The sequence below is a fragment of the Lontra canadensis genome, unplaced genomic scaffold, assembly GCF_010015895.1.
Source record: "Lontra canadensis isolate GAN:19392208 unplaced genomic scaffold, GSC_riverotter_1.0 scaffold25, whole genome shotgun sequence".
In the NCBI taxonomy this organism is placed as follows: domain Eukaryota; kingdom Metazoa; phylum Chordata; class Mammalia; order Carnivora; family Mustelidae; genus Lontra; species Lontra canadensis.
Genome location: NW_022631019.1, coordinates 17,728,102 through 17,749,972, shown reverse-complemented (window position 1 = coordinate 17,749,972; position 21,871 = coordinate 17,728,102). Strand labels below are relative to the sequence as shown.

Sequence of the window (21,871 nt, the reverse complement as noted above, 5' to 3'; positions counted from 1 at the left end):
TTGGCACACGGGGCATACATGTATGCTAAGCTGAGCGGAGTCCTTTAGAAAAGGCTGTACATGTTCTTTGTGGCTCCGAGGGACAGAGCTAAGCCCAAGGCCAGTGTGTTGAAGTTTTAGGAATCAGGATGCAATTTGTTCTAAAGGAGAACTTTCATGTCATTCGAGTAGAGCCACCCACAGGTATCAGTGGAAAAAAAGGTAAGAAATACCTGTTGTTGAAGACGTACTGTGGGCCAGGCCTGGGGCTAAGCTTGTCTGCAAGTCCCGTGCCGTCTAATCCTCACGACGTTGAGGTAAATACTACCATTTCCCAGGTGAGGAAACTGAGGCACCGAACAACTGAGCTCATTCACTAGCTCGTTCAGCAAATGGGCGCCTCACCTGCCCCAGGGCCTGGGAATTCAGCCAGAAACATAGTAGACACACCTGCTGGACAAGGAGCAAAGCGGGGACACGAGAACCCAGCTGGGGAGTCGTCAGAGCCCCAGTGCCTGACCATTACTTGGATTCCTTCCAGAAGACGAGCCTCAGAATGCAGGGAGTCTCCAGTCACCGAAGGTGTGCAAGGAACTGGAGAGATCTGGGGGGTGGCTGCGAAGGAATTCTGGTTTGGGAGGTACCGGACGGAGCCAGGGGGCTGCGAGAGCCCTGCGACTGTCAAGCTCTGGAACCCTGCGGAGCTTTCCAGCACAGGGGCCTCTTGTGGCCAGGAAGAAAGGGATGGAGGGAAAGGGACAAAAGAGGAAAAGTCAGAGCTGGAGGAGGATTGACTTTCAGGGCGTCAGCTCCTGCGGCCAGCACCCAGGTCTGGGGCGCCACCTAGTGGAGAAGTGTGGGAACACCGCTGAAGCCGAGGAGCGTTGGAGACTGGAGGAAGGAGATCGGCAGCAAATAGAGAGGTTTAAAGTGATAGAGGAGTGTCCCTGGGCTGTGTCAGGAGCCCTTCCTCGGCGTTGCAGGCCTTTCCGGGTATAATAATACGGTATAGAGTGTGAGATGTACACACTGGAAGATGGAACCCAAGATGCTTTTTTCCTCTCCACATTGTAAATTCCCTAAAATGGGATGCAGTTTAAACAGGCGACAATAATTGGCACCATCACAGATATGATGACGCATGGTCCTGACTCCCACTGGTGGAGCCCTCCTGATGGGCTGTGCACAGGCCAGGCCCTTCACGTGATGGTCTTCCTCAACTTACAGAAGAGGAAACGGAGGCTAAGAGAGGTGAAGTTACTTGCCCGGGCTCACAGAAGTGGCTGCAGAACGTTATTCTTGTCCGTGGACGCACTGCCCTGCTGTCTTGATCTTCTGTCCGCAGTCACATGGTATTGTCACCACTGATGGCTGATGGCCCTCTGCTCACAGCCCGCTTCCCCATCAAATGCCATGAGCTCCTGGGGCAGCGCCTCCTGGGTTTTGTTCATCCGTTCATCCTCCCCCAAGCCTTGGGAGAGGTGTGCTATTGTTACCAATGTACCTGTAGAGCTGAGAGTTTAAATAGAGAGGCATCTACAAATCTTGTAAAATGACTAGGTAAGAAGAACCAGCGAGAACTGTAGCTGTGTTTTGCTGTTGGCATGGAGTGATTTATCTAACTTCCAAATGTCCTGGTTAAACATTTAAAATGTATTCTGCGATTTTAGTTCATGATATGCCCCAGGGAAAAAAATACTGATTATGTGTATATGGTATGACCTTGATGTATACTTATGAACAGGTGAGAAAAAAGCCTGGTTTGTTCCATTTGTAAGAGGGGAGCTTGGTGTGAATTGGGTACAGTCAGGTGGAGAACTTGACCTGAGACAGGCGGCCTTGGTTGTATTTGGATGGTGGGATGGCCAACAACTTTTTTCTATTTTTGGTTCCCCAGTTCTCTAAGTCAGCATGTGTTTTCTTTATAATTGGAAAACATCATCTTAAATACATTTGTAAGTCCAAAAAAGATTTGGACATTAGGAGACAAGAAAGGACATTCCAGGCAGAGAAAAACAAGAGAATGGAAGTGGGGAATCACAGGCTATGAGCCCTGACCCGGCTTTGGGCACCTGGCACCTGCAGGTGCTCAGCACATCCTGGCTGCTTGGGGAGGTCCCGCTGGTCTGGAGGGCTTTCCCCACCAGCTGGGGCTGAGACCAGACTCACCTTCCATTAAGACCTGTTGGTTATGCAGGCCAAAGCCTCCATGCTTATTTATTAAAATGCCAGAAGGGTCCCCACCTGGTTATGTACAAAGAACAGATGCCAGATTCTTGGATTCATAAAGGCCATTCTTGTGTTATGTGCCTAGATGGGAGGTTTTCCCTCCCTTTACCAAGACCCGCTGAAAGCTACCCTCCATGCCTTGCTTCTGAAGCACTGGCTCACTGCACTGGGGCTGCTTCCTCTCACCACAGCACAATTAAACATTAGGAGACATTAACAGCCCCAGCCGAGGCAGTGTGATGAAGTGGGAAAGTACCCCGGGGAGCATTTACTATGGTGCGTGGGACCGTGGGGGCAGTCTGTTCCCCTTTGGACTATCTGTAGACAAGGGCTAGGCTAGATCCGTGGTTTTCACACAGCCTGGGGTGGTGAATCCCTTTACTCCAACAGAACACGAGGGGAAAAGCCCAAACTTAAGAGAAACATAAAGATGCGTCTGTACCTATGTCTAGATCTACATTGCAAAACAGAATCAAGCCCTTGCAAGGCTTAGGCTTCTCATCCCAGTCCTTCCACCAAGGTGGGCACACCCACTGCACCTTTCTCTCAAGAGAAAATCTGAAGTGTAATTCTCCCCACTTAGGGCACTGCGGGGCAGTTTATAAACCAGTGGACCAGATGCTCTGCGAGGTAGTGGCTTTCTGTTTTGCTGACTATGAATGACACTACAGTTTACTCTGCAGCCCAGGACACAAACACACACATGCACACACGGGCAAAGACACACACGTCATCAAACAAGACTTAACCTACTGCAATTCACCCTTAAATTTACTATTTCATTTTTTTTTTCTTTTAATGCTGGTTGCGATTCAGTACATTTTACAATCCCTACTGGCTTTCAGCCTGCGGGCTCCCAAAACCTCTAGTTTCCACCCGAAGAGGTGGAATCCACAGCCCTCTGCTCCCAGGCTGCTACTCCTGGGAGCATGTCAGTTCCTCCTCCCCTCTCATACACCTGCAATAAAAGGACATCTTGGTAAAATCCCCTTATGATATACTAGACAGATACATTCAGAAAGACACTGGGTTTTGGGCACCTGGGAGGCCCAGTCAGTTAAGTGTCCAACTTCAACTCGGGTCATGATCCTGGGGTCCTGGGATCAGGACCCGCGCTCGACTCTGTGTTTAGTGGAGAATCTGCTTGAGGATTCTCTCTCCCTCTGCTCCTCCTCCAACTCACACACTCACTCTAATAAATCAATTTATTTTAAAAAAGGGGCTGCCTGGGTGGCTCAGGTCATGATCCTGGAGTCCCAGGATTGAGTCCGCTGACCCTCCCCCCCCTCATAATCTCTCTCAAATAAATAAACAAAATCTTAAAAGTCAGTAAATAAACAAATAAATACAAAAAGGGGAAAAGAACGGGGCACCTGGGTGGCTCAGTTGTTTTAAGCACTTGCCTTCAGCTCAGGGCATGATCCCAGGGTCCCAGAATCAAGCTCTGCATAGGGGTTCCCTGCTCTGCGGGGAGCCTGCTTCTTCCTCTGCCTGTGCTATCAAATAAATACAATCTTTTAAGAAAAAAGAAAAATACTGGTTCTTTGTCAGATGGTAGGAGCGACAATATAACTAGACCTGCATCTACCCCTTACCTTACGTAAGGTACACTCTCCCTAACACCCTGATCCTCTTTATAAAAGTTGACAAATTCTGTTTGGTCACAGCCCTCCAGCCCAAACCTCCGAAGTAGGTATGAGATCACTACCAATCACCTGACAAATGAATTATTAGCTCTACTCTACAGACCCTGAGAGTCCTGGATCCAAACCTACGGAAATTCTGAAAAATTTCCATGCAGTTTTAAAGGATATTGTGGTTTATCAACAGATGAAGACGTACTCCACATCATTAGCCGTTGGGGAAGTGCAAATCAAACCCCAATGAGATACCGCTTCACACCCACTAGGATGGTTATAATCAAATGACAGATAAGCAGCGCTGGTAAGGATGTGGAAACGTGGGAACCGTCGTACACTGTGGGTGGGAATGCAGGAGGGGGCACCAGCTTTGGAATGTTCTACTGGTTTCTTAAAAAGTTAAGTCACTACATGACCCAGCAATTCTACTCCTAGGTACATATACACCCAAGAGAAAACATGTCCACAAAACTTCATGTGCAAATGTTCCTAGCCGCTTTATTCCTAAGAGCCTCAAAATGGAAACAGCCCAAATACTCAACTGAGGAATGGATAAACAAATGTGATATATCCATACAAGGGAATGTCAGTTGGCAGTTAAAAAAATGAGGTACTAGGTTTGAACCTTGAAACATTATGCTAAATTAAAGACACCAGACACTTCTGGCAGCTACTTCTTGTATGATGCCAATGACATGTCCAGAATAGATCTATAGACAGGAAGTAGTTGCCAGGTGGCTGGGGCTGTGGGGACTGTCAAGAGAATGGGAAGGTACTGCTAATGGCCACAGAGTTTATTTCTAGGGCAGTGAAAATGTTCTGGAATAGAAAGTGGTGGTGGTGGCACAGCCTGACGAACGTATTAAATACCCCTGAGTCACACACTTTAAAATAGGAAATTTTATGCTGAGTTACATCTAAAAAGCAAAAGGGAAGAAAATGGCATTGAATGGGGCTGTGATTGGTTAAAATCTTTCATAGGCACATAAATTAAGCATTTTCATCACTGGAATGGACGTACGTAATAGAGCTGAGAAAATGGGAATCTTTGTGCCATCATTGAATGATGAGTACCAATTAAAAAAAACTCTTGAAACCACTTTGAGGTGGATTCCACCATTATTTCCCTCATTCGGAAAGAGATGGTAGCACTTAGCTCAAGTGTATCTTGACCAAGGTTACACACAAAGCTAGGGTAGAAACCTGTCCAATGTTCTGTCCACTCCAAATTGTTATTTGCCATGTTTATATTCCCAGTAGGCAAATACTCCTTTAGGGCAGTAATCACTTTTTTTTTTTTTTTTTTTTAAAAAGAGAGAGGAAGCAGAGGGAGAGGGAAGGAGAGAATCCCAATTATACTCCACACCCAGCGCATGACATGGGGCTCGATCCCATGACCCTGAGGATCATGACCTGAGCCAAAACCAAGAGTCAGACGCTCAACTGAATAAGCCACCCAGGTGCCCCTGTCTTTTGGTTTTCTTTATTTCGAACCCTATCTAGTGGTATTTGGCAAGTATAGCAACAAGTCAATTAAATTCATTCGCCCATTCCCCAAGTATCTGTCCTTCTACCATGTATCAGGCACTGGCAACAGAGTCACAGAACAAGACCAAGTTCCCAGGGACCAAAAATGTACCATTCCAGGTACTGATGATTGCTGTACGTGAAAACAAGAGGGAGTTCAAAAAGACTGCCTGAGGAAATCAAGGAAGGAAACAAGCCACAAGATCAGGAGGCGGTATCTTCCAGGACGAGGGAACAGTGAGAATCAAGGTCCTGAAAGAGAATCAACTTTGATGGGTCAGAGCAAGGTAGCAAGTGTGGTGTGAGCAGACTGGAGGGTGGTGATGACGTTGCCAAAGCAGACCGAACCCCCGTGCTGTCAGGTCTTGCAGGTCACAGTAAAAAATCTGGATTTTACGGAGGCAGAAAGTTACTGGAGGGCTTTGAGCACTACCATGACCTGGCTCAAGCCATTGGGAATGAACGGCCTTTGTGTGCCCAAGTGTTGGAGAGCAGATGATACCGCCGACAGTGCTGACTCAATTTTGAGTAAATGACGACGACGGCGGGGACTGAAATAAGGTGGGGATAAGATCAGAGGAAGGCATTTAAAAATTCTACTTTGGACATGTTCAATTTGTATCTCTTTCAGACATCCAAACGGAGGATAGGGTCTAGGTCAGGGTAGGTAAGTTTAGACTGCAAACTTCACCCATCAACAGAATGATACCACTTAAGGGAGTAGGGATTAAACGTAGAGAAAGCCACCAAGGACAAAGACAAACTTTGTGTTTGAAAGGAGCCAGGAGATACACAAGGACCAGCTGGTGAAATAGGAAGAAAACCAGTGTTGCATCTGGAAGGTTCCAGTGTTGTCTCCTAGAACGCAAGTGAAGGAAGTGTTTCAACACAAGAGTGAACAACTGAGCCCAACCCAGCCATGGACCAAAGATCAAAAACTGATCACTCAGGGCGCCTGGGTGGCTCAGTGGGTTAAGCTGCTGCCTTCGGCTCAGGTCATGGTCCCAGGGTCCTGGGATCCAGTCCCACATCAGGCTCTCTGCTCAGCAGGGAGCCTGCTTCTCCCCCCTGCCCCTCTCTGCCTGCCTCTCTGCCTACTTGTGATCTCTGTCAAATAAATAAATAAAATCTTAAATTAAAAAAAAAAGCATATTGAAGGAATGGGGCAAGTGAACCAATGGGAGTGAACGAATGAACGGCAGGCTAGATAGGTACGGGGACCCCAGTAATTTTCACTGATATGCTCGCATTGGAAGGGATAAGTCATCAATAACCATTTTAGAAATATTCTGTGCTTTTCCCTAAATCACAGAATTAAAAAAATTATAAGGAAATCACACCGAAGATCTTGAAGCCTTTCATGGCGGCACGCAGATGAGATGCACTTATCCACCACACACTACCTTAGTTCACTCATGGGAGGAGCTTCATTTAAGTGTTGCCTCCTTACAAATCACTCTAAAAACCCACCTGTAAAAAAAGCTCCTTTATGCCCATATCCGTCAGGTTAAAAACCATCCCACTGAGTCTTAAAATGTGTAGACGTTTCTTGCAGTTTCAACTGCCAAAAATTATCATCACATTAACCGCCCGTGTGTCACCCTCCTTGGCTTAGATTCATGATGTCAAAGATTCCCTTTTCACCTTTTTTTTTTTTTTTTTTAAACCACAGAGGCAGAGAGCGCACAAGCAGGGGCAGCAGCAGGCAGAGGGAGAAGCAGGCTTCCTGCTGAGCAAGCAGCCCAATGTGGGACTCCATCCCAGGACATTAATTAGGACTATGATCTGAGCCGAAGGCAGCCGCTTAACTGGCTGAGCCACCTGGGGGTTCCTACACTTAATTTCTATCTTATGTTGCTGTTTTACCTTCTACAAACCAACCCCAAGTTTCCTCAAGTCACTTCGCTCTGCTAAATCTTGAGGGCAAAAATGACTTGCTTATGATTAAACACACACAACCTAAGAGGGAGGTTGCTCTGGTCATTAGCCTTCCTTACTTCACTTCCCGGAATGTGCCAGGCTCCTTCTGCCTCTCATGCTGTAAACAGATACTGCTCTGCTCGAAGTGCCTGGTTAACTTTGCCCTGTCATGTATGCTCCAAATGTACCATACACTCTCCCTTCATAGCACTTATCACATTCATTATTAAAATAAAGACGGTAGAGTAATTCCACCACCTTTTATTTCCCTTGTCCAACCCTCACTGTGCCAAAAGTGCCATGGGGATAAAAACACAGGCTTAACTGTAAGATTAAAAAAAAAAAAAAAAAAAAAAAGGTGGGTTCCTGCAGTATTGAGACGGTTAAGTAAAGTAAGTGGCCAACGTTTTTAAATTTAGAAATTTATTCTGTTTAATCCACAAGCTTTATATAGCTTTAGTTTAAAAAAAAAAAAATAAAACAAAAACAGTGAAAACAAGACACTATTTCAAAGTCTGGGCCCTTCCAGCCTTCCAAATACGAGAGCTCTGAAAGTTGTATATACCAATTGGAAGAACAAGACAAAATTATGAATGGAGCCATGACATTTCATAAAACAAACTTTTATATAACTGAAGGATCCTTCCTGGGACTAGTTAATTGCCTTTACAAAAAAAAAAAAAAAAAAACACAACAGAATAGAATGAAATTCCAGTGTTCCAAATCAACTTGTTACACATCAATATAAACCCACAGTGTCCTGGCAAACAACATGCTTTCATTTTCTGTCTCATCCTAGAGTTCAAATCCTGATTCGTTTCAGCAGAGACTCCACAGGCAACAGGAAAGATTGTGGCATTAAAATATTCATTTATACTTTTGTGGCAGTTCGACAGTGGTCTTGTTTCTGGGCAAGCTCGCAAACCATCCAAGGTTGGAAGCATCATAACTTAAACGGGTGCTAAGACTCAAATGAGAAAAAAATAAAGGAAAAAAAATGAGAAGAAAGGAAAACCTCTGGGAATAGCCAAGGCCTTTAAAGAGAAACCATAAGAATGCCAACAATATTGAAACCCCCTTTTTTAAAAAGGGGATTTTTTTTGGCTTAAAATATTTCACTCTAAATGAATTTATGTCAGCTGTCAATGAAAGAATGTCACTAATACACTGTGGACACCTTTTGCAATGTAAATCCATGCCCTTTTTTTTTACATGGTGAACTTCAACCTAGCAATTATTACAACAAATGTTATAGTCTAAAGCTCAAACACATTTTAGCAATTTTGAAATTGAATTGCGTACAAACCAAATAAAATGTACATCGTGACACACATTCCCGCCTAAGACTGTGGGGACACTTGAGCCTTCCGCATCGATCTCAGCGCCTTTTCACGCAGGTGCTTTTCTAAGTCGTCGAGGTTGTCTTCAGGCTCGCTTTCGGTCTCCTGAAACCAGAGGGGTCACACTGGTGAGTCCCGAGACACTGGCGAAGAGGTGTAGGGTGCAGGGCAGAACCACATCATGGCGGCGGCTGCACAACTCTATGAATACACTAAAATCCCCTCCATCACATACTTTCTCTCTCTCTCTTTTTTTTATTAAGTAATCTCTACACCCAATGTGGGGCTCGAACTCACAACCTTGAGATCAAGAGCTGCGTGCTCTACCGAGCCAGCCAGGCACCCCTGAATCACACACTTTCAATAGGTGAATGGCACGTTAATTGTGTCTCAAACAAATTATTTGGAAAAGCTGCATTAAGCTTTTGACAGCCATTTGTCGTCTTCTTAGTCTTGGCAAATTCCTGTTCTTGGCAGATCATCAAGAATGACGACAGATCAGCAGAGAGCTAACTAACAGCCGAGCAGCCATGATTGTAAAAAAAATCTTTAGCTCCTCATCAACATCAAATGACTTCGTGAACTGTAGGAAGTTCAAGGCACACGTACCTTCTTAGGCTCGGGCTCTGCCTCCGGTTCCTCCTGTGCTGATGTGGTCGTGGGGGCAGTGGGGGCCGCAGGGGTGATAGCTGCTGCTGCTGCTGCTGCTGCTGCGGCTGCCGCCACGGCCTTTTCCTTCTTGTGTTTTTTGTGTTTCTTGTGCTTCTTATCCTTTTTGTGTTTCTTGTCCTTCTTTTTCTTCTTCTTCTTTCCACCTCCTTCTGGGTCTGAGTTCTAGAAATCCAGAAAAATCGCAATAAAACTAATCAGATTAAAATGTTGTTCCACTACACATTTTATTTCCTCAAGAAATAACTAAATGCACAAATTTCAGGATTTCCCTAAGGCTTCAGGGGGAGAAAAGGCCCAAAGGCAATCCCTGCCAAGAACGCATGCTGAGGTGAAAACCACACTGCAAGCAAAGATGCTCTTCACAGATCTAAAATGAGAATGGACCTTGAAGGAATGGACTCTTTACGATTTTCCCCAACTAAGTGCACATGAAGCCACATTTCCCAACCACAAGCTGCCAGTCAAGTGGCCAGGATCCGGAGCCACCTCCGAATGTAAGGAAAACAGCACGTGCAAAACCAAGAAGAGTCTGAGATGAATTCTGGCTCCTGAACCCATTTCACCATGTGAACCCAGACAAGACTTCTTCTGAGTCCCTTCTGTAAACCTAAATAAAATGGGACAGCAATCCCCGATAAAGTTGTGGTGAGAATTAAATGGGTCTATCTGTAAAGCGCCCACCATACTAGCGAAACAGGATGCAGACTTTCAGTAAGTACAGCTATTATTCTGAATGCATGCTTGTGTGAATGCCCCACCTCCAGCCACTACAGGACTTCTCCTAGCTCTAGAATGGAGTCTGCTCCTTCATGTATACGGCTGTGCCTTGAACAACCTGGGGCTTAGAGGCACGAACTCCCCATGCAGTTGAAAATCTGCACAGAACTTCTGACTCTCCCCCAAATTAACTACTAACAGCCTATGTAACCAGAAGCCTTATGGGTAACATAAATAGTCAATGAACACAGATACTGGATGATACATATATTCCTACAATAAAGCGAGCTAAAAAAAGAAAATGTCACTAAGTATAAGGAGGAGAAAACACATTTACAGTGCTGTGCTGTATTCCTCAAAAAACCTCCACGTCTACATGGCCCTGCTCCAGGCTGTTCAAGGTTCCCACTGTTCATACCAAAATTACGCAAAGGTCAAGTTCTGTGACAAGTGAATCCCATCAGTAATCCTCAAATTTCACATTTCTAAGCAGTCACTTAAAATTCCTCCATCTTTTTGCTTTGTTTGTAAAATAATTCAGGCAAACCTACTGATGAGATGGACCTCTAACCACTGACCTCATACAATAAACCTGTTCAAGATCAGATTAATGACTCAAAGAGGGGAAAATGCAGTTTAAACTCCAATACTTTAATATCCCAATGACATTTAAGCTTACAAGGTTAAAAAAAAACAAGTGTTATTCTTACTTATGCAGCTTGCCAGAGATAAGACTACACAGGACAATACCAAGCTTTCCACTTCGGCTAGTATTTCAGATTGCAAGGTTCATTAACTACAGAAATAATGTATTTCTGCTGTGGGGAAAAAGGGAACTATACATAAAGAAAAATTAAGATTATTCATCCTTTCCTCTTCTAACATATAACCACTGTTAACATCTGGTGCCTTCTTCGTCGTGTTTGTTTCCATTATAAAAATGGAATTGTACTAACACGCGATCTAATTTTGAAAGTTTTAAGATATTAAAGAATCCCCAAATGTGTCAAACACTACAGCAAACAGCAGAAAATACTAAGCTATTTTTCCCCCTGATAAAAAAAATCACGAGTTAACTTTTTCTTTTCTGTTATTCTAGATTTTCTATATAGGCCCATTTTAACCACCACGATTACAGAATTTCACAGTATTAGACATAATGTCAATTAGCGGGTGGCTAGGATATGAAGCATGGACTGTGGCGCAACCGCCACCCCCTTAATTTCATGCTTCACTGAAGGCCAACTGAACTACAGAAAATGCTGCTGCTCTGAGCCACAAAAAAGCAAAAAGCTTGTCTTTGCTTCCAAGTGACCACATAAAATTATGAAGTGTGTCCAAAACAGGGCAAATACCTACCCTCGCTGGAGATGGGCTTGGTGTTGGGCTTTTAGCCTTTTTGACCGGTACCGCTGGTGACCAGTTGGTTGAGGGAGACTGGGACTGGACAGGAGACTGAGGTGCTGGGGGCTTTTTAGCTGCTGGCTCAGGAGATCCTGAGACAGATCGGGAGGATGAGACCCTCCTTACAGACTGAGGGCTTGGTGAGGCAGCCCTAGAAACAGAAGGGAAGAATAAAACATTTAGTATCCAAGAGCAAAGGTCTTTCCTAAGAGAAAATAACCAACCACCATTATATAACCAGGTCACTTCAAATATTTTACCACTTAGTTAATGCTACAAACACACACACATCAAATTTGTATCAACCAAATCTAGAAAAGTTTAAGCTCCATAATCCTCTATCCATTCTGTTAATGCTTCTTCCTATATGAAATTAATAATGCCAGTTCCTTGTACTTGACTGTTTTTATCAGTCTTCCACAGACATGCAAGAAATGCTCTATGCATTACTTCAGAGTTCAATTTTGGAAGCACATCCCCCAATAAACCTGATACCCCTAAGAACCAGGTATAAAGTCCTATGGCATTTAGTCTATGTCACAAGGAACTATTCTGAAAACAGAAAATGGATCTGTGAATAGTACCTTTACACTGCCTTAAAAGCCTGTATTCCCAGCTTATTCTTTTCCGTAATTTCTTAGTAAAAGAGGGAAAAAAGCTTCCCAACATAAAGAACTATGCAAGTTAATGTTCCTAGCCAAGAAAGCATAAAATATTTTTACTTTTTTGTCTTTTTGGGTTCCGGAGTCCTGGAGACTCTCCTAATGGGCCTAGTACTTGGAGAAGGGGACTGCCTTCTTTGGGGTGATGATGACGCTCCTCTTCGAACAGGTGGAGGGCTTGAGGAGGTTTGAGGAGCTCGAGGCCGTGGTGAGGGCGAATGCCTTTTGTTTGGTTGTGGTGACCGGGGCTCACGCGTAGACCGGCTCGGGGAAGACCCTTTCCTATGCTTTGATGATAATGAAGGTGAACGTCTCTTGGTGACTGGGGAGCTTCTTTGTTTGGGAGGTGGAGAATGGGAGACCCGACGCTTTGGTGGTGGAGATGGTGATGCCCTTCGTTTAGGAGGGGGAGGGGGAGAAGCTGTTCTTCTCTTTGGAGGCGGGGAAGGAGAGTATCTCCTCTGTATTGGAGGAGAGTATCTTCTTGGAGAAGGTGAGCGCCGGCGGGGTGGTGGAGAAGGAGTCCTAGGAAATAGACACCATTAAGCTGAAAGGTCCAAAAGAGTAAGGCAACAGACTGCACAGAAAACTAACCAGAAGTTAAGGCAAAACTGTAGTTAGGCACCAGGTAAAGCCAGTACATTTTTAACTGGAAATGCTTTGCCATTATCCTCATTTAAGAAAAAGAAATGACTTCGTGGATTTATTTATCCTAGATGACTAGAAAACAGGACATTCTGCTTAATGGAGAAAATCTGAAGCTTCCAGAATGAATTCAAGTTTGTCAAGTCATTTGACATAATCCATATGGAGCCAATTTAATGGGGTATTTTTTTGAGAAGAGAAACCTGCATAAACACCCATCATTATGTAAGAGCTAGGTAACCACAACAGCAGGATTCTACTATGGGCAACTTAGGAAGTCTGTGCTTTAAAGAGCTCTCCTGGGGGCACCTGCGTGGATCAGTTAAGCATTCTGCCTCTGCTTCAAGTCATGATCTCAGGGTCCTGGGATCATGCCCCATGTGGGGCTCCTTGCTCAGTGGGGAGTCTGCTTCTTGCCCCCACCCCACCCCCACTCATGCTTGCTCTCAAATAAATACAATCTTTAAAAAAAAAAAAAAAAGAGCTCTCCTATGTGGTGCTCTCTTGAACTGACATTTGGATTCGGGAAGAGTTCACTTGCACATGTTTTAAAAGATACCACTACACCCACCCCACCCTCCCAAGGAGACTTGGGTTCTGTGTCTCAAAGAAACCACTTTTCAGTGGAAGTCTACCTACTGGGTAGAATGCATCCCCCGTGGAAGTCCAACCTGGCCTTCCGCTTAATGCTTAAGTCCCATATAATCTTAATGTGCCTCTTAGAAATTCAACCTGAGGGGTGCCTGGGTGGCTCAGTTGGTTAAGCCACTGCCTTCAGCTCAGGTCATGATCCTGGAGTCCCGGGATCGAGCCCCGCATCAGGCTCCCAGCTCCATGGGGAGTCTGCTTCTCCCTCTGACCTTCTCCTTGCTCATGCTCTCTCTCACTGTCTCTCTCTCTCTCAAATAAATAAATAAAAAATGTTTAAAAAAAAAAAAAAAAAAGAAAGAAATTCAACCTGAATATGACATTCCATTTCAACTGTCTTATTTGCTTCTGAAATGTTCAGACCTTAAGCTCAAAATGTTTTCTTGCATAGGATCGGCTTTGCAATAAGCTTTTTGCACAACATGGCAGTGTGAACCTCCATTTCCTCACCTGAAAAATGGGAATACCACCTACTGAGCAAGATCATCTCAAGCACTACAGATTAAGTACACAAAACACCTACAGCACTTTATTTTGCATACACAGGCACTCAATACTGCTCAGTTATGTATTTGAGCAACGTCCTTACAAATCTTTTCCCTTACCTTTTATTTATTTACTTTTTTTAAAAAAGATTTTATTTATTTATTTGAGAGAGATCACAAGTAGGCAGAGAGGCAGGCAGAGAGAGAGAGGAGGAAGCAGGCTCCCTGCAGAGAGCCCAATGCGGGGCTCCATCCCAGGACCCTGGGATCATGACCTGAGTTGAAGGCAGAGGCTTTAACCCACTGAGCCACCCAGGCGCCCCTCCCTTACCTTTTATTTTAAAATCACTTTTGATTTATAGTAGAGCTACAAAAATAGATTTGCCACTTAACAGCTTCAAGAGCCGTTAACAAAAATGATCAAAACTATGAAATTAGCCATAGCACTTAGTATTAACTTAAATACAATCCTGGTTTCCCACTAATGTCTCTTTTTTGTTCAGGTTCCAAAAATGAGAATTCTACATCATAATTATCATGTGTCCTTAGTTCCTGCCAATGTGTGACTATTTCTTTGTCTTTCACGATTGCTACTTTTTAAAAAATCTATCTATCTATAAGACTTATTTAACAGAGGGGCGCCTGGGTGGCTCAGTGGGTTAAGCCTCTGCCTTTGGCTCAAGTCATGGTCTCAGAGTCCTGGGATCAAGCCCGGCATCGGGCTCTCTGCTCAGCAGCGAGTCTGCTCCCCTCCCCTCTCTGTCTGCCTCTCTGCCTGCTTGTGATCTCTTTCCGTCAAATAAATGAATAAAAAAACTTAAAAAAAAAAAAAAAAAGGTTTATTTCAGAGAGAAACTGTGCATAAACACAAGGTCGGAGGGACAGAGGGAGAAGCAGACCAGGAGCCCAATGTGGGGCTCAATCCCAGGAGCATGGGATCATGACCTGACCCGAAGACAGATGCCCAACTGACTGAGCCCCCACCAGGACTGCCATTTTTAAAAAGCACTCGTTAGTTACCTTGTAGAATAACTGTCAATTTAGGTTTGTCTGGTATTTCCTAATAAATCAGACTGAGATTCTGTATGACTGATATGGATACCAAAAAAGGTATCTGGGAATTATATAATGCCAGTATATACTATTGACTGTTAACCGATTCCCTAGTTAAGGAGGTATCTATCTGCTGGAATTCTCCACTGTAAAGTTAGTTATTTTTCCCTTTATGATCACTAAACAGAGTGACTTCCCCTTTTAATTTACATCCTTGCTGACATGTGATTCACATACCATAAATTTTAAAAGGTACATTTCAATGGTTTTAGGTATATTCAGTCATGTAACCATTGTAATACCCCCACTCCCAGGCACCACAGATCTACTTTTATCTCTACAGATCTAGGTGTTTTGGACTTTTCATATTAACAGAATCACATAATATGTGATGTTCTGAAAATGGCTGAGCAATGCCATGCTAGTAATATATCCTGATATAAAGAAAGTTGCATCAATTAGCTCCAGCTAAAATATCTAATAAAATACCTTCGTCGTGGTGGCGGCGTGGGAGACCTGCGCCTACGAGGAGGAGGGGCAGGAGAAGGAGAACGTCGCCTTCTGGTGGGTGGTGGAGAGGGACTCCTCCTCCGTCTACCACTAAATCACCAAAAGGAAAAGGGGGGAAAAAAAATTACAGGTGATTTGGAGTTCTCGTTAGCATGATGATTAAGTGATCCAAATGACAGTTTCAACCTTTATTAACCCGAAGTGCAACCAACTATTCTACTACTCCTCAGTGCAATGTTTTTCAAAACACCTGGTCAAGATCATCAGTCAAGACTGGCTGAAAACTAGCATTTTAGAGAATCAGAGCATTTTAACTTGTGGGAAGGGTAAATTTTGTTTTCTAAAATGTTTGTTTCAGTATATAAATATGCAGAGTCTAGGTCATGATACAGAAATTCCCAACATGACACAGGGCAAAAAGAGTTTGAAAACACTGCCTTAAATGACATTGTTTTTTAATTGGAATGCACATCACAATTACCTAGGAAGCTTATGTGAGTTTGTCCACCAGGTCCAGATGATGGTCTAGCTGGTGTATGCTGAAAAGGCTCTCCAGGTGATTTTGATTTCTTATTAAGAACAACTGTTTTAAAACCCAAAAAAAACTTCCATGTTCCAATTCAGAAATTTAAAATTTTAATAGCCACCCATGGCTTAAGGCCCCAAATCTGGGTGTCACTCTTCCAAGTTCTCAATTCTTACAAATGTATTTCCACTATTCAAAAGTTGCTTACTACTGACTACAAACACTATGCCAAAAACAAAGGATTAGAAGTGAACACTAAAGCTTTTACTGGGAACAATATGGTAGAAACACAGATAATTATATAAAACCCTAATTCTAAGCTTTGTTACACACTTAACCAACACAAACACATGAGAAATACAACTGTATCAATTGGACTAACTCACAGCAGTCTCCCAAAACATATATTAAAATATACACCTAGCCAGTTTGCCACATTGTGGCTAAATTCGCAAATACAAAATAATCACATACTATATACTTTTTAATTTCTTGACCAGCTTGATTGAGGCTTCCTATGAACCTGGAAGTATTTTCTCAAGTTTACTACTCTTTTTTTTTTTAAGATTTTATTTATTTGACAGACAGAGATCACAAGTAGGCAGAGAGGCAGGCAGAGAGGGGGGGGAAGCAGGCTCCCCACTGAGCAGAGAGCCCGATGCGGGGCTCGATCCCAGGACCCTGAGATCATGACCCGAGCCGAAGGCAGAGGCCTAACCCACTGAGCCACCCAGGCGCCCCTCAAGTTTACTACTCTTGATTCCCTCTTTAAAACTAAGGAGAGCTCTGTTACTAACAGAACAAATTCTGAAATTCATTATTAAATTTAATAATTACTTTATTTTCATTACTTTTCAATTCCAATTTGTTTATGCCTCTGAGGACTAAGACTTCACTTGGAACAGGTTTAAAAATAAATTATAAGAGGCAATCTATGAAGAGAGATAAGCTTTTGTTGAAGTGTAGACAGAACTACTAACTATAAGAAAATACAGTAAAGGAGAAGCCATTTTACTAGCAGGGTTAATCTGAGAATTACAGGACTCAGAAGACAGGATAACCATAGTATTGATTCAAGATTTTAAATAGGAAAAGACATTTGCATTCTGATTTAAGAAGAAAGTTTATAGGTACAAACTAAGAAGATGAAGTGATACAATCCAGAACTCCCCATGTTATCAGTAAATATAATCACGTGGGGGGCGCCTGGGTGGCTCAGTGGGTTAAGCCTCTGCCTTCAGCTCAGGTCATGATCCCAGGGTCCTGGGATCGAGCCCCACATCGGGCTCTCTGCTCCGCAGGGAGCCTGCCTCCACATCTCTCTCTGCCTGCCTCTCTGCCTACTTGTGATCTCGGTCTGTCAAATAAATAAGTAAATATAATCACGTAAAAGGCTATTATTGTGGATTATGTGGCTTCTTTTTAAAAGCATTCTCCCAATTTCAGTTTATAAAATCTCATCAGAAATTCTCGGGACGCCTGGGTGGCTCAGTTGGTTGGACGACTGCCTTCGGCTCAGGTCATGATCCTGGGGTCCCGGGATCGAGAAATTCTCACTAAAAAAACTGGACTCAGACTGGTACCTATTCTACGACAGACTAATAACCTGAGGTATTTATTTTGTGCCTCATCTTCATTGGTAACAAGGAAAGGCTTAGACTAGCCAGAAGGTCCCTTCTAGTGATGACCTTCAATGTCCTGTTTCTATGTGAGAAAATACCAAAAAGATTAAGCAACCCATAACTTGCAGTAACTCAAGGCTGCTAGAAAAAATTTAATAATCACTTAAAATGGGAGTCTTGATACACCACATGGCTCCATGATCTAAAAACCTACAGAATTTCTACCTAAGCTGAGAGGGCACATATTTCAAGGATTAAAAAACAACAACAACAAAAAAAACCCAATTTCTTTGAGATCAATCTACTTCAATTTTTCCATATGTGCTTAAAAAAAAAAAAGTGACATAAAGCCCAGGTTCAACATTTTTCTAAGTTTGTTCACTGTATTATTCAAAATGCTGAATGCTCAATGTTTTTCATCTGCTTAATCTAACAACAAAGCATTTTCTAATTACTCTGAAACATGCCAAGCTAAGTTTTCAACTGTGTAGAAAGCATTCAGTAGTGAAGCTCCCCTCAAATTCCGTGAGAGCCAGTTTCAGTAAGCATCAGTATGTGACACAGCCCTTGAATATGGAGAAAAGCAAGTTCTATCAGAAGGAGCCAGCTTGCTGCAGTGACCTCTGAACCACCACTTCACCAGCCCTGCTGGGAATGAAGACAAGAAGCTGCAGATGTGACAACTACCTTTTTAATTTTTTTGAGATAACTTCCCTTTTTGATCAATATCCCTTTTATCCTTTACGTTGAGAAGTGTTCGGTACCCAAAGACAAATGTTTCAAAGCATGGGAAATATTACTTTGTTCAAAGTTTAAAGTTTACATATGAAGTAATCCAAACCAGGCTGTTATGTCCCCTTTTAAATACAATAAATACTGAAGCACAGTTCCAAATAATTCTTCCTCCATCAAATCCTAGACACCTGACAGCAATTTCTAACATTAAAACTAGAGGCCTTTCTAAAGAATATAAACACCCTACAGCAGGGTAGTGAACATCAGTGTTGATTTCAGTGTTGATAAATCACTTTCCAATGAAAAAGTAGTTTCATGGGACACCTGGGTGGCTCAGCAGGTTAAAACCTCTGCCTTCAGCTCGGGTCATGATCCCAGGGTCCTGGGATTGAGCCCCACGTTGGGCTCTCTGCTCAGCAGGGAGCCTGATTCCCTTCCTTTCTCTCTGCCTGCCTCTCTGCCTACTTGTGATCTCTGTCAAATAAATAAATAAAAATCCTAAAAAAAAAAAAAAAAAAAGTAGTTTCATAAGGGGAGATTATGGGAGGGGGAAGGAATCTTACCACTAACCTGATTTTGTAAAGCAACTTTTTAGCTGCTGTACCAGCAATTTTACAGAAGTCAGGGATAATTATATTGGAAACAGAATCCCCTGGAATCTAAATTTACTTTCTAAAGGTTTTTATTTTTTATTGTCAAATATTACGCAAAACAAATACACAATTTTGCTCCATCACACTGCTGACTAGTCCAAAGAATCTTTCCAAGAGAACCCTTATTAGTGAGATGACCAGCACAGCTTCAAAAAGTGAGCTATAAAGAGGACAATGTGATAGTTTCAAGAAAGATACTCGGACAATTAGCTGCAAAGACCCCCCCTCAAAAGCAGAAGACTAATGAAGACAGTATAATGCCATAATGTCAACAACACAGGTCTAAGATCAGACTTTGTCACTTTATACCCTAAGAAACTCATTTCACTACTTCTGAGCCTGTTTTCTCACTTATGAGATAGGCCTGAATTTGAGATTTCTATTTATGATTAAGCTCTCAAGTGTTAGTTTTACAGTCACAGACACCTTAATCAAAAGGTTCAATGAAGATATGCAACCTACCTTCCTACTGTAGAGAACAATGAACAGGGCCAGAGACTCATGTTCATCTTTAATCTTTTTAAAGTCTTTACCAAGTTTTTCTTGCTTTTCTGAAAGCCACCACAAAGGCCCTCCCCACTAAGTCTAAGGAGCTATTATGATCCTATCTCTTGGGAAATATCCAGGTACTCTAACTACACAAAAATCTAAGCTCAAATGGTACTGTAAAATGAACACCGTGTACAAGTGCTATCATTAATTTGATGAACAAAGAAACAAAATCAACTAAAACAACTGGGGAACTTCTCCACAGCCATCCCCACTGTATACATAGGGATGCGAACTTAAATAGCAAATCATGTCACTAAACTTGGCCTCATGTACAAAGTAGTGGCTAACCAACCTTTTAGTCACTGGCGATTGCCATCGCTTTCCCATTTGCATCCTGAGAGCAGTGGAGAAAAACAAAGGTCAAGAAATTCCATTCACCAAATTATTTACTTCAATGGAGTTAAATATCACTAATGGTGATGTATTTTTTTTTTTTTAATGTTCAAAGATGGTTCAGAAGTTAATGCTATGGTTTCACTTATCTAGTCATGCAGACACAGGACATGGTGGTACAAAACTTACCAAGATCTCACTAATAGTGATAACCACCAAATAAAGCAAAGAAAATGTCCCCAAGCCCCCCAAATCTGGCCATCTCCTTCTATGAGTCCTTGAAATGAAGGAATTGACCATTTTTTAAAATAAGCCTGTAGCCCATCCCTTAAGTTAGAGAAGTTTCATCACAATCACAAACCACCAGTGAAGACTACTGAAAGAAAAGACATTACCGAGGCGAAGTCTCCTTCTGGCGCTTTCGAGGTGATGGAGAGGCACTCCGGGAAGGAGAATGTCTCCGCCGCCTGCCTACCTCACCATTCTTCACATGGGACCTCTTGGGTCGCTCATCTTCTGAGGAAGAAGAGGAGCCAGAATCTATAATTATACAATAAACAAAAATTACGTTACATCTGTGCTTTAAAGTGTGTGCCCACATTTTCTGACTCTAAGCAGATGGGAGTGTCCAAATTAGGAAGTAAAGCTCGCTTATGCAAGCTTTGAATAACTCTGAAAAAAGTTATCATCGATATATGGTCAATGACTTAAAAGCCAAACATAAATATAAATCATTATATAATTAAGCTATATAAATCATTCCTAAGGCACACTCCAATAGGATACAAGTGTCCCTTAAGACACTAGTGATTTTCTGGGGTGCCTGGGTGGCTTAATGGGTTAAGCCTCTGCCTTCAGCTCAGGTCACAATCCCAGGGTCCTGGGATTGAGCCCCACATCGGGCTCTCTGCTCACCAGGGAGCCTGCTTCACCCCTCTCTCTCTGCCTGCCTCTCTACTTGTGATCTCTGTCAAATAAATAAATAAAATCTTAAAGAAAAAAAAAAAAGATCTAGTGATTTTCCAAAAAACTAAGCTCAAAAAACACCTCAAGCAAGTACTTGATGCTTGTTACTCAAAGCACTTTCAAAACTACTGAAAGTCCCACTAGGATCTGAATACTTCTTTTCACATCCCTAGCATTTACCACATACAAAAAAAAGTAAGTGACAAGCCTTTCCTCTAGGCCTGGTAGGAAATGCAAAATGAAAAACTTCGACTGCTTGCACCTAGTCTCCTTAACTTAAAATAACTAATAACTGTTCCCAAATACCAAAACTTAAATTTAAAACGAAGTCCCAGGGCACCTGTGTGCCTTAGTTGGTTAAGCGTCCAACTCTTAACTTCCGCTCAGGCCATCATCTCAGGGTTTTGAGATCCAGCCCTGTGACAAGATTCTCTCTCTCTATCCCCTCCCCCACGCTTTCTCTATCTCTCCACCTCTCTCTTAAAAAAAAGAAGAAGAAGGAAATAAAACAAAGTCGCAAGTACCAAAATCACCTAAGACTTATATGCATTTTTAAACCCATGATTAACTTCATGTTTAAAGAGCTTTTAATGGACTTAATTTCACTGTGGGGTGCTTTGGTCTCTATTTTGCAAATGAAAAGCAAAGGCAGCACACCTAGCCTTGGTCACAAATACCTACAACTAATATTATTAACTAAAAAATAAATACTGCTTATTATTTTACAGATATAAAGTACAGGAAACCTAGAAACAACCTAATGTCCAAGTAGGTGACTGGCTCAATAAATTACAATGTATTAATTATTAAAATAAAAAGTTTTAGCTATTAAAAAAAATTAGATGATCTGGGGCACCTGGGTGGTTCAGTGGGTTGAAGTCTCTGCCTTTGGCTAGGGTCATGATCCCAGGACCCTGGGATTGAGCCCCGCATCCGGCTCTCTGCTTGATGGGAAGCCTGCTCCATACCCCCCTCCCCCCGCCTACTTGTGATCTCTGTCAAATAAATAAATAAAATCTTAAAAAAAATAGATCTACGAACAGGGTAAGATAG

The 21,871-nt window shown here is 42.7% G+C and overlaps 1 protein-coding gene across 24 annotated transcripts in view; it reads right to left on the bottom strand.

Annotated features, from left to right (window-relative positions):
- Positions 1 to 7,902: 7,902 nt before the first annotated feature.
- SRRM1 (serine and arginine repetitive matrix 1) overlaps positions 7,903 to 21,871 on the bottom strand; it is a 31,714-nt gene continuing 17,745 nt past the window's right edge. For 15 of the 24 annotated variants that reach the window (XM_032863779.1, XM_032863781.1, XM_032863768.1 and 12 more), the window contains 7 exons: positions 20,248 to 20,392; positions 19,812 to 19,853; positions 15,411 to 15,521; positions 12,151 to 12,615; positions 11,384 to 11,579; positions 9,245 to 9,469; positions 7,903 to 8,740 (listed from right to left, as the gene is read on the bottom strand). In XM_032863779.1, coding sequence (XP_032719670.1) covers positions 8,636 to 8,740; positions 9,245 to 9,469; positions 11,384 to 11,579; positions 12,151 to 12,615; positions 15,411 to 15,521; positions 19,812 to 19,853; positions 20,248 to 20,392 — 1,289 coding nt within the window. In that variant the 3' untranslated portion in view covers positions 7,903 to 8,635. The remainder of the gene's footprint in view (positions 8,741 to 9,244; positions 9,470 to 11,383; positions 11,580 to 12,150; positions 12,616 to 15,410; positions 15,522 to 19,811; positions 19,854 to 20,247; positions 20,393 to 21,871) is intronic. The other 9 variants (XM_032863784.1, XM_032863774.1, XM_032863771.1 and 6 more) reach the window with 1 other exon arrangement.